Below are 12,681 nucleotides of genomic sequence, written 5' to 3' on the forward strand. Positions count from 1 at the left end.
TTATTTAAAATATATAAAAAATAATATTTATGCACCATATAAGTTGTTATTTTTTTTTACCAGAATGATTTATTGGATTGCTTCATAATTTTTCTTATATATATATATATGTGATAGGGTTTGGAGTGATTTGAATTCTATGCAAAATATGATCCGAAGATACAACATGAACCGGGCTGGTTGAGGAACTAAAAACAAACCAAAGTGACAAAAGGGTTTTATGTTTGGATTAACGGAGGTGGCCGTGGAAAGAATTTTCTTCTTAAAAAATAATTTCCCTTTTTAACTTTGATAATATCGAGGCTTATACGCGAAATTTCCATTCGACCCGCCGACGTTTCGAGCCCCTCTTTCTGAGCTCTGCCGCCAAGAGACCCTAAACCCTAGCCATGGCGAAGAACAGGAACAAGACGAAGAACAGCCAGAAGAAGAACGGCCCGGTCTCCATGGATATCTCCGTAGAGGGCTCCATAGATGCTCCTCAAGGTCAGAGCTCATCGTGTCCCTTTTCTTTTTTGGCTCTATCTTTCCTTTTTCCGATATTTGTTCAGCTATCAGTGCTTTTTGATGTTAGCTTATTCATTTTATTCTGAAAAAACAATTTTGATGCAGCAATGGACACATCGGAAGGGAAACCCTCGAATCCAGCTCTTGGTGCCACCGATAGGTATTCTTTCCTTACCTTAAAACCCAAAATTTTCCGTTTTCCCGTTTAATTGGTAGAAATTGGAGGTTCATTTGATGTTGTGCTACCTCTTTATTTCAATGAATCATCATTGCTGACTCGCTGCTGCTTAATGGCAGCACTAGGTTGGTTGCAACCAAAGCAATGCTCTTACATAGGAATTTGAAGTTTAAATACATGAGCGAGTGTTGAGAAATGGTGATGGTGATAGATGGGAAACATAGCCATAATAATTAAGCAATTCTCATTTATGCAAGACCAGCCATGCTGCTCTGCCCTTTTAATGTTTGTGAAACAAAGTCTAGGTCTTTGATTGTTTGAGAATTTGAAGGGTCATTTGGGCTATTATGTCAATCTGTGATATTGTTTGTGCACGGATAAGTTATGGTCACATATTGAATTCGTCCCTTTTGGTATCAAGGCTTTGATCATGTGAGAAGTTCAGGGGTTGTTGGTATCTTATAGATGTTTTATATACTGTTGTATCGTACATTCATGGATATTATTTAGTCATTTATTTGCCTGATGCATTAATCAGAGGTCAAGTGTATATAAGAAGTTGGTATACTTTCCTGTACTACTGCAGAAAATTGAAAAGGGCAGGCTGTAGAGAGGGAAACTGGACTATAAGTCTATAACATGATGTGACTTAATTTTTGATTTAATAGCCTTTTTTCTTTTTTTTTTAGGATTTATGTGTTGGAGAAAATTAAGTATGGGGGCTTGATTGTTTGCTCTCTTATGAGGAAGTTGGGTGTCTGATAGATCCTATTGTTAATCATGCAAATTTGTTTGGCAAGGATGAAGTGTCTGACAAAATTTGAAGAAGATGAAGTCGAGCAAACTTAGGTTCTTAGATAATTGCAGCTGACTGGTCAACATTACAAGTATAGCAAATTCATACGCTGCCTCACTAAGCTAGCAGGTACTTATGTCTTCGTTGAAAGATCACCATGATCTTCTTATGTCACAAGGATCAAAATTCTACAGTATCGCATGAAATTTACAACCAATATCAGAACAAAAAGGCTTGTATACATACTCAAAGCAGAATGGTATGCTTAGATGGTGATGAATGGTATTCATGTAACTCAATAAAAGAGTCTAGTGACTCAGCAATGTAGGATTAGTGTGATGACATCTTTGAGCTTAGAAAAGTTCATATTGCATTTGAAGCAGATGATACAATGCCAACAAAAATGAAAGTTTACAAGTTAAAGAAGAAAATCAAGATCATTTCTCCTTCATAGGATTTCAAAAGGGCATAACTGCAGGGTGACAACTTTGATAGGTTTTAATTGAAGTTTAAGAGCCTGAGGATAGCAAATGTTAGGTGTTTCTGGAATGATGTGTGGCAGCATTAGGATTAAGCATTTGACATTCAAGTTGTGTGAAATTTGCTAAAGTAGAGATTAACTAAATATAAGGCTTATCAAAATTTGGAAATATTGTAGGTAAAAAATGATTACACAATTATTTATGCACATTTTTGTTTTACCTTAAACGGAGAACAAGTATTAATGCTATGCTGACTATTGTCCCATTTACTTGATTTAGGGGTCATGTTTGTTTTTTTCTTTTTTATGATCTGTCATAAGAAATACAGGGGAAAGTCTCAGTCACATTCAATTTCTTTTGAGTGGTATGTAGCATAAGTTTTCTCTTCTTGCAGAATTTGGTTTTACAAGATAATTTTTTTCTCTTGTGGCAAGAATTCACTCAAGCCTTGAATACTTGTTCATGATTTGAATGACTTTCTTCCAAGATGGATTTTTCTGGTTGTTTAAGTCTCCATACACTTTATGTCAGTTTTGTTGTAGTTGTCCTGTTATTTGCGATCTCTTCACACTTGTTACTATCATGCTCGATTTTTACCTTATGCTTGAATCTTCACCCATTTTCATTATGCTTTTAACCATTAGAATTATCTAGTGCTATTCAATCTAACAGACTTCTCAGTTTCAACTAAATTCAATTCTTCTTTCCTTTTGAAGATTATCGGGTGTGTATTATTTTACAACAACCTAGTCAATCTCTTGAGAGCTTCGTGTGTCATCTTCATTCTCCTTTTTCTAGAAAGATATAGGAGTTGTCTGCAGCTTTTCAAAGATTTTCATGTCATCCAAAGAGGTTGGCAAGTTTTCCTCGAAATCTTTTGAGTTCCATCGGTATGTTTTAAATGTGGTGCAAGAGTTTGTATATGCGGATGCAGTTACTTAACCACACTGTCTTGTCTATATACGGTTACTGTATGGTCATACCGTATATATGTCAAAAAGGCAATCCACTTAGTCCATATATGTGTCTCAATTAGCATGTATGACTGCATATGTGGCCCACTTAGCTATATGAGATGGCCCAATCTTATGTGGGCTTATGCAGATGGAGCATGTCCGAAGTGATGGTTAGGTTGAATATGGGTTTCAATTATGTTATAATATTACTTTTAGTATTATGAACTAGTTGATAAGCACTAATCATTAGTTGTTACTATTATCAAAATTGATATTATTTATTTAAAAAAATACTATCATGATTGTTATTTTTGTTGTATTTAATGTATTTTATTTATTTTTATATAATTAAAAACTACTAACCATGTGTGTGCCCTCATATGTAGCCTTGATACTTCACATATTATATGCAAGTTTCTTGACAGCCACATACTGTAACCACTTTTTAAAACACTGAATTGCATTTTTCTAGAGGATCTTGATGGTGTTGGAAGGTTGGATGACGGTGATGACAAGCTCAAAACACATAAGTTGGATGTTGATACGGTAATTACTCCACTTAATACGGTATTTACACTATTTAGGGTTTCATTGATGGTTCTGGGGTAACAATACCAAGTTAATTGTCAGCGAGTGATTTTAGTTATTGCAAGAGGTTTCAGATGATCGTTATGTACACGCTGTGGAGAGGGACAAGAAGAAGCAAATCATAATATATTAAAGAGTTAGATTGAAGGGTGGCCATCACTAGGAAATCAGGAGAGAGGCGTACTGATGCAACCATCTGCGAATCACTATTTGTAGGAAAACAATGTCACACTATACAAAAATCTTTTCTTGAACAGATTTTAAATAATTTGGCCAGTGGAATTTGAAGGATTTGCCCCAATGGAATGGTAGAATGTGTACTAAAAAATTGGTGAGTTGAAGGTCAAGATAAATGGAAGAATAAGGTATAGTTCAGGAGATCAAAAGGATTGATCAAGTATTCTATCAGATTTGTAATGGATTTGGCAGTTAAGCAGGAAAAAAATCAAGAAAAAAAAGAATAAGAATAAATGATGGATCATGTCTGTTTAATTCTCATGTTTGAAATGGCAAAGACTGATAATATTTGATTTCTTTTTAATATTGGAGCTGCTCGCTAAAGGTGGTGGTAAAGGTAGCAAAAAGAAGAAGAAGATGAAAATAAGAAGAAAATGGTTGTTGAAATTTCAAAATCCAAAATTATTTGTTACGACTTCTAATTGTTTGGAATCCATATCAGAAGGCAATTGATTTAATAAAATGAAGAGTTTGTTTAGGATTTGTATTATGTCAATGGAAGCATTAAATCTGTCATCCAATTCATCAATTCCCCCTTATTGCTATGGTTCTAGAAACAGCATACGGCAGCTGTGTAGGGCTTTTGTACTTCTGGAAAATTTTCGGATGAGGTGATGGGCATGTCAAGGGGCTTTCTAATGGTCTGACAAGTGCACCTGATTTTATATTGTTTTGGGCTGGATAGTCAGATTTGATCAATTGAAAGCTTGAATCTGGACTCTTCGTGTCGAGATCTTTGTAAATAGAGAAGGATAGGCCATGTATTTTGCAGATGATGTGGTCGATATGATGCATTGAATTCAAAATTGTTGCTACTCTAGACTTCTGCGGAGGGGTTGTAAGTTCCTTTATGAATATTTTGCAATAATGACCCCTTGTCGTCAAATACTCTCATGATTTTGAGATGAGGTTTTATTACAATGCCTCCATATTTTTCAAACATAAAGGGCATGTAATATTTTTTTTTTGAATGTGCTTCTCTTGACTACCAATAGAAGGAGCTTGCCAGTAGTAATTTACGAAGTTGACTTCGTCATGCTAAATTTGTGTTCGTGTTCTATTTATGTCCAATTTACTATGTGATGATTTTATTAGGGAGGAGGTTCTTTAAAGTGGATTAATCATGTGGAGAAAAGGAGTGTATTTGGGGAGCGTATTTTTTGGGACCTATTTTCATTCTTTTATTTCCTTGAATTGAATCCTTGCTGTTTGTGAGGAGTGCATGCATATATGTAGTCCCACATTGGCCATGTATTGGATACTTATATAGGGCCAAGGAACCGAAATAATACTTTCCGACTAGCTTTTTTAGGTAAGGTTATTACAAACGGTATTGGAGCGAACTCAATTCATGACGTGTAAGGGACACTACAGTATAGGCTCTTTTGGGGTTGTCCGTAGGCGGATCATGGTATTTGTGATTGTATTTGTGGTACCTATGATTAGATTTGAATGGATTTGGACCCTTAGTTTGGCGAGAACGCCGGAGCTTAAATGATATGTGAGGACTTGTGTGAGCGTGTGTTTAGTCCTGTATTATGACAATGTTCCTTTAGTTTTCAGAATTCTCTGCTTATTTTCATTATCAGTAGATTTGCTTCTCTTATTGATAAAGTATAAAATCCTGTTTATTGACTGTTCTATACGGATTGAACTTTTGATGTCCTAAAAAGTTGAGGGGAGGCATTTAAGTATTAAAACAACATGTTAGTCTTACTAACAAGCAACTATGCTGGTAGGCTTGATTCAGAAACATGATGTACAATGTGATCTAGTGAGCTGGTGAGCAATTTTGGTATGTTTCATAATTTTGATATTTAATTGAGCTTGGCAAAGAACACACTATATGTATGCTATGCTTGAGGTTTAACCTACTTTGCTTTATGAAATGTATTTTAATATTAGGTCTAAGGAAAATTCTAGCAGGACAATTTTGGTTTTAGGCATGGCCTCGTTTTGAAGTCTGTAGCTACATCTGATTTGTGTAATAACAGTAATCTTGGGGTGTGACCTCTCTAGGACATGCACAGTTACTGGTGCATCTTGACATCCCTTTCAAAAGAGGGGTGTGATGCCTCTAATTATCTTTTTATTCTTATTATATTTTATTTGCAAAATATGAAACTGGAACAGAAAATGCACTTTGTTTATCCTTTTATTCATAGGATTTTCTATGGACAAGTTATGGTCTTTGTAGCCCAGTGGGCGTTGAATTTACTCAACTTCTAAAAGTTAGTAAGTACTTTTCCTTCCATTTGTTCACTAAAGAGAACTATGTCTATGTTCCTTATCCACTGGTTCATGCTTAAATTCATCATAATTATTGGTACAAAAAAAGGCATCATAAAATAACAGGGGAGCACAAAACTTTTTCTTTTTAACTCTTTAATTTTGATGTGAAAAATGAACATCAAGCTTGTTATCTGATTTTTGTTGGCCACGATTTAAGAAAATGACTTGATCTTCTGATTGTTCTTTGGAAATAGCCTCTTATTCCTTTTCGTATGTTTTCGTTTCTTTTCTTTTGCTCACAACACCGTTAGGAATCTGAGACATCATGAAGTAAAAATGATAATAATATTAATGAAACTCAGGAGGCTAGGACTCCTAGTGGGAGTTCTCGACTGCAGTTTTAACTTGAAGTCAAGAGTCCTGAAAGTTATAATTTACCATCTTGCTGCAATTTTCTTGAAGAAGAATGCAGAGGTATAAAAAGGGGAAAGGACTTCTTCCCTGTGATGATGTGTCTACTGTTGACTAGGGTGTCTCCGTGATTTCCTTTTTTCTGGTCTTGTCTTGTATCCACTCTGGTCCCATGGAATACTAATTCAAATCGCATACCAGAGTCAAGGCGAGCAAACATATCCCGTGGAAAACTAAGCTGAAGACTTGTTTTGTTTTACTGAACAAAATGATCCCGTAGAAGCACGGTTCTTTGAGATGCTAGCATTTAATTTTAGGCTTCCAACTACCATGTCATTTGGATTTAGATTCTCTTTGTATTGAAAATTGTTCATCCTCCTATAATTTTGTAGCGTGATTTGTAAGTTCCTTTCTAGAATGTTTCTGTTTCTTCTTAATTCCCAAGGACCTTCTGTTCTCTTTTAAATTCCTTTTTCCAAAAAGCATGGTAGAGGATTGCACCCAACTTGTACTTTCATAGCATGGCTGTAGGATTCTGGTTTTGTATAGATATTTTTTTTCATCTTGGACTTTTCTTTACACCTGACTTGACCAAACACATTCTGGAAACCAGAAAGATCAAGAAAACAGTGCAAGTGAAAAGATCCAAAAACCTCAGGAAGCTAAAAGCGATTGCTAGAGCCATCACAGTCGGTGAAAAGTATGAGGAGAAGCTCTCCAGAAACAAAAACAAGATGGGCAGAATTCAATCTGCTAAGTCGTTATATGACTAATGTAAGCATACTTTTGCCTCTGCATGCATCATATAGAAGTATCAGATCATTGTCGTTCTCACTTGGTTTACTTTTCTGGCGTGTGCTTTAGTTTGTTTAGACATTACATTTGTGGTTCTCATTGCCAGGTTGACTGCTTGTTTCAAGTCTATATTCTAGTGATGACCCATTTTATTGGAACGGAAAGTTCAACAGCATCTTAAATGAGTATTTGTGTCATTTGCCCAGACTTTCGGCAAAGAGAGCCTAGTCATAGCTAGATGAAGTTCATAATTCTTTGTTGTTGTTAGTTTGATAGTAGTTACTATTACAACAAATATGTGCCTAATTGTTGTGGAAAGTTGAGTGGCAATTTACTGCATAACTATTCACAAATTAAAGTTCTATTTTGTTAACAATGGGAAGGTATCTTTAATAATCAGAAACAAAAGAAGCAGCTGCATGAGTTAGGAGTGAATGGCTGAGAAAAAATCCACTATTAAAAGCAAATAAGATATTAATTGCTCAAGGTCTTGAATGACCGGTAGTTGATTTCCATTGAAAGTTTATAAGCAGAGATATATGCATTAAAGTTAAAAAAGATATATGAATTAGGAGTGAATGGCGTCCATGGTTCCTTTCACGACCTTTGTTGCATTAGTCTTGCAACGGCAACACCATGGCAATGTCGTGAAGATTTGCAAGAGTAACATGAAGGAAAAATTAAGAACATCCAAGTTAGTCTTGAGGAAAGAATCACATATATTGATCCTTGAGGCACATGACCTTGTCTGGGAGCTGAGTCAGTTTATCAGATGTTTTAGGAATTATCTCTTTATCCACTAGCCCATACAATGACTTTAATTTTAGGATACGTAATCTTTCATTGTTAGCTTTGAAGTAACCACATATGCCTGGAGCCGTATGATTTAAGGCAGTGATACAAGTCTTTTCCTTTTTTATTCTCTCTCCTGCCTTCGGACATGGATTGATGGATACAAAGGGAACTGAAACTAAGAGGGAGACCTAAATATTAGCCAATGATCAAGCAACTTGGTGATTGATGGGTCCAATTTGGGGCTTGGTTTTGGTAAGAACCATCTCATGGACTGACAGCAACCACTGAGTTGATGCAACACTAAAAAAATCACAATTTTTATATCATCACAACCAGCTGAAAGGCCGTAAAATCTACGCCTATGGGATAGCAAGAAAATCACGGGTGGGAGAAATCCTTTCCTATATTTGAGCAGTTTAAAAATAAAAACTTATGTGTTTCTTACTTATTGCAAAAGTGGGGGCCTTTGAATGTCTCAAAGAAACCGTATGATAATAAGGTGTGGATTAAATTATTCTACAAAATGTTAATATGTCCTTTTGGAATAGGTAAGTAGCGGTTGCCGTGGATTAGTTAGATATGTTCTCACACAAATTTTTTGGCCCGTTACATATCCTCAAATCATAAGCTAGCAAACAACAATACACTCCAAAACATAACTTATCAAACGGATATTGCTGCCTTATGACAAAACTAGTTTTATTACATAAGTGATCATAATAACACAATAACCTTGTTTAAATAAAGTCATGGTTCAAGTGTTCACTTGACGTTCTAGATTACCCATTTATTTTATGTGTCTGTAAGTAGCCCAGCATTTAATAAAAGGAACTTGATGTGAGATTTGGGCCGGATATGTTTGTCTTAAGCAACACCCATTTACCTAAAACCAGCCATCTTTCCATGCATATGTTGAGTTAGTTCCCTCACCATGATATAATAAGTTTTCATCAACAATAGTTTTGGCTTAGCCTTCCAGAGATGCACAGTTTGCAGTATATGATTTGTGGATACCATTGAGAAAGAAGGATTTTATTGTCAACTCCGCATGTTACGGAAATATGGAATTGTTCCATGGTTTGATTAGTTATCAAACATAACCATATTGTGTTTCTTCAAACATTAAATGAAGTTTATTCATGATGATGTTGCCAATTGTTTGTTATAGCATTATTCTTGTCAACATCTCTAGAGTTTCTGTCACCATCAAACTTAAAATTCTTTTGGAGTTGTGATAAACAAACATTACTTTGATAGTTCTTGATTACTTTACGGCTTTAATAAAAAGAGGCTTAATGTCTGACAAGGACGGCTGCAACATGGAGGCCAATAGCTGAACTCCCACCGGCTCTTATGTGAAAGTGACTTCGTTTTAAAAACATAAGGTTGCTTTCTAGATGATGGTTGCATCAGCCTCCTAATTTGATGTATTTGCCACCTACGAAATGACTTCACCATCTTCGTAAATTTTCCGCAGGCTAAAAGAAACCAACAAGCAAATCCTTGCTACTAGGAAAGATCCTTTTCTTTTCCTTCTGCCTTTCTTTTATTTTTTATATAAAGATAACGCTTGAAAGCATGATGGACTCTCACATGCGATGCAAGTATAGGAGACAATGAATAATAAGAATAGAAGATTTTTTTGCATGATGAGTTTAAATGGCATTAGACTTTATAATGCAAGGTTTTTAGTTTTTACCACCACATATGGCTCTTTTCAAAAAAAATTTGGTTTTTTTTGTATGAATATCCTCTAAATATGAAATTTTACATGAATACCCTTCCAAAGTTAATATATGCATGTATACCCTTTTAAAATACTTGTTTTGCTATTCTACTATTTTTTTATCCTTATTTTTGCATATGTACCCATGCTATCTAATGCTGTTAAACAATTAACGATTTCAAATTAAAATGATTAAAATATTCTTAATGGGTGGATGTGCAAAAAGAAAAATTTATAAGACGATCGTGATGGAAGATAAAAATGTAATTTTAAAATTTTATTTTATTTTTAATTAAAATAAATATGGTTTTTATTAATGTTGTCAGAAGAACCGTTATATTAGGAACATTTGTGCAAAAATAGTATTTTATAAAGAAAAAAATAAATATAAATTGTAAAAGGGTATTTATGCAAATTTAAGTTTATAAAAGGGTATTTACACAAAAAAATTCAAATTCTTTATATGTTTACTGAAAACATGTTAAAAAGTTGTTTGGTTTGAAGGAATACTTAAACCTATCCAGGAATACTTAAACCTACCAAATGATTTTTACTTAAAAAAAAAAAAGGCTATTTACTGAAGTTGATTTTTTTTTCCATTTCATATTTGGATAATTCTTTAGAAATTTGTTATTTTTTATGTTAAAAAAAGAATTAAGATGACTGCTATGGTTGCGGTTACTTCAAAATAAGGAGATTTTTTTTTCAAGATCAACTTTGATGGATGTGCTCTAAATAATGGTACGAGGAGAGGTATTGATTTTGTCATCAGAGGCTTGAACTCTTGGATGGTTGCTGCTGGTGGTTGCTAGATTTTCGATATCTCGGTCCTGGAGGCTGAGCTGAGGGCGGCATGGGCTGGTCTGGGCCATTCTTGATCCTGGAGGCTGAGCTGAGTTACGATTATCGGCTGGATCCAGGAAGGCAGCAGTGGCGTGGGTGGGTGTCACCTTTTATTTCGAGACATTCGGGCCATGGCTAGTGGCAGTGTGGCTTTTTATGCTAAGTATGTTTACAGAGAGGCCAACGGGGTCGTAGACTGAGTGGTCTCGTATGTGGCCAAATACTTTGGGGCATCTAGTGGGTTGGAGAGAGGGAGTTGCTTAGAATGCTCTAGGAGTTACTATTTTTTTTTTTTGATTGTTTTGATATGTTTGTGCTAGAGTTGTTTGAATCATTCGTCTTATAATAATAAAAAAATATTTTAAAAAAAATAAGGAAATTTTGCTGCGACGGTGCAGCATCGGAATGGAATTCCAAAATGCACTTTGTGCTGGACATTTGATCGATCAGCAGATTCGATGGCCATTAGGATTTGAAGAAGATGTTTAGTTACTAGATCGGACGGTCAATATCGTCCGATCATCATAATAATCACGGACGTGATCCTGATGGTAGGCCACAGGGGAACACCAGAACGATGGAAAAGTAGTATGGCAGATTTCTACGTCCCATCACCGCACCAATACGTCGAATTAGTGGGACCCGACGTGTCTTCCACGCCTTACAGCCATTTGATTGGCATCGGACGATAGATCTAATTTTCTTTGCGTGGAAGTCTTTGCTTCTTGCCTACTGCTATCAGTGCTATGGTCATTGCGTGTGAGAATAGCCGAACGTTGGAGAAAAGAAGGGGGAAATTGCAACGAATTCTTCGCTTCTTAAGCATTTGTGATAGCACCTTGCGCATCTCGATGATACAGGAGGCATGGATGGTTAGGATTATTGGAAATATTTTTCATTTTTTTTATAATTTTATATTTATATCTATTTTTACTTCTTTTTTTTCCCTTTTGATGTATCTTGCCGAGTGATGTTGCTGTTGGGCTTTGAGGTTCCAAAGCATTCTATTTTTAATTATATTTGAATGAACGTGCTTTAAATAATATCAGATGTATTTCTTTCTTCCAAGAATTATATGAAAAAAAACTAAAAGAGGTGTACTTGTTATTAATCAAATTATCTATTGATGTGGAAAAGTGGACATGTCTAGAATGAATGGTCCAAGACAAGACTTTGCATCAGAAAAATAGCAACAGTTGTGTGGTAATCTTTTATATAACTTGTTTGATGTGGTTAATAGTTTGAAAAACTTCATCAACCAACCAATAGCAACACTATATTTTTTTAAAAAAACAAATCTTAAGCTTTCCTGAGTCATGTTTTATTTCAAAATAATTTGATGGAGCCTAATCATATTCATCGAACAAATAAAAGAAGTAAAAAAAAAACAAGAAAGGCAATAAAACATCAACAACATGATACTCACAAAATCATGTAAAAAATAAAAATAAATAAAAAGGAAATAAAATACTATTGCTTTACAAAACCAACAAAATGAAGAAAGCTTTAGCTCCGTAAAAGTTAAAGCAGAGCCAACTTTTAGCTAGTTATATGAAAAAAATCATTTGATCCACTATTTTATGAACTTGCTTGCACTGATTGTCAAACGATCTAATATTTTTTATAGGAACTGACATATAACTAGAGAAAGGCTTTCTCGAGCCATGCAAAGACCAACATAAATCTCACATTGACCTAAATTTTCCTAGTTCACAAGGTTAAATAAGTTCTTATATCTTTTATCTGCAAAAAGAAATATAAACATACATTAATAATTGATATATTGGTAGTGTTTATATGGAGAAAAAAAGTCCTTGCACAGCATCCAGATAGCAAATATTTAATGCATCTATACATATATTAATAATTGAAATATTTGTAGTGCTTATACAAAGAAAAAAAGTCCTTGCATAGCAACTGGATTGAATATCTCTAATACATTCAATTTTATATCTATCTCAAAAAAAAAAAAAACAAAGATCTTGATCCCATGTATTTATGTTTATTCAGTCAAAAGGCGATGCGCATTTAATTGGACATCTAGAAATATCAAGTACTTGTCTTGAAATTTCGATGCTACAAGATATAATTTTTTCTCAAGGCCACTAACTGGGCCTTCTCAAGCAAAAATTCAA

The 12,681-nt window shown here is 34.7% G+C and overlaps 1 protein-coding gene across 3 annotated transcripts; it reads left to right on the forward strand.

Annotated features, from left to right (window-relative positions):
* The first annotated feature begins 284 nt into the window (after positions 1 to 284).
* LOC103714773 (uncharacterized) lies at positions 285 to 12,681 on the forward strand. Of its 3 annotated transcripts, none has more exons than XM_039131774.3 (4): positions 285 to 486; positions 613 to 667; positions 7,001 to 7,161; positions 10,516 to 12,681. In XM_039131774.3, the coding sequence occupies exons 1-3, from the start codon at positions 390 to 392 to the stop codon at positions 7,158 to 7,160; spliced, it is 312 nt and encodes a 103-aa protein (XP_038987702.3). In that variant the 5' UTR covers positions 285 to 389; the 3' UTR covers position 7,161; positions 10,516 to 12,681. The 3 variants fall into 3 exon arrangements, with proteins under 3 accessions (XP_038987702.3, XP_008800399.3, XP_008800398.3); XM_008802177.5 differs by lacking the exon at positions 10,516 to 12,681 and adding an exon at positions 7,289 to 9,934 and having other exon boundaries at positions 287 to 486; XM_008802176.5 differs by lacking the exon at positions 10,516 to 12,681 and having other exon boundaries at positions 287 to 486; positions 7,001 to 9,934.

The sequence above is a fragment of the Phoenix dactylifera genome, chromosome 9 (genome assembly GCF_051530095.1).
Source record: "Phoenix dactylifera cultivar Ajwa chromosome 9, Ajwa_hap1_PhDact_Kaust_v1.1, whole genome shotgun sequence".
Taxonomy (NCBI): Eukaryota; Viridiplantae; Streptophyta; class Magnoliopsida; order Arecales; family Arecaceae; genus Phoenix; species Phoenix dactylifera.

What these genes read in the sequence shown, in the direction of transcription:
- LOC103714773 (XM_039131774.3), top strand. Translation starts at nt 390, where the DNA reads ATGGCGAAGAACAGGAACAAGACGAAGAACAGCCAGAAGAAGAACGGC. An exon ending in CTCCATAGATGCTCCTCAAG is followed by an intron (nt 487 to 612) that starts GTCAGAGCTCAT and finishes ATTTTGATGCAG; the next exon opens with CAATGGACACATCGGAAGGG. An exon ending in GCTCTTGGTGCCACCGATAG is followed by an intron (nt 668 to 7,000) that starts GTATTCTTTCCT and finishes TCTGGAAACCAG; the next exon opens with AAAGATCAAGAAAACAGTGC.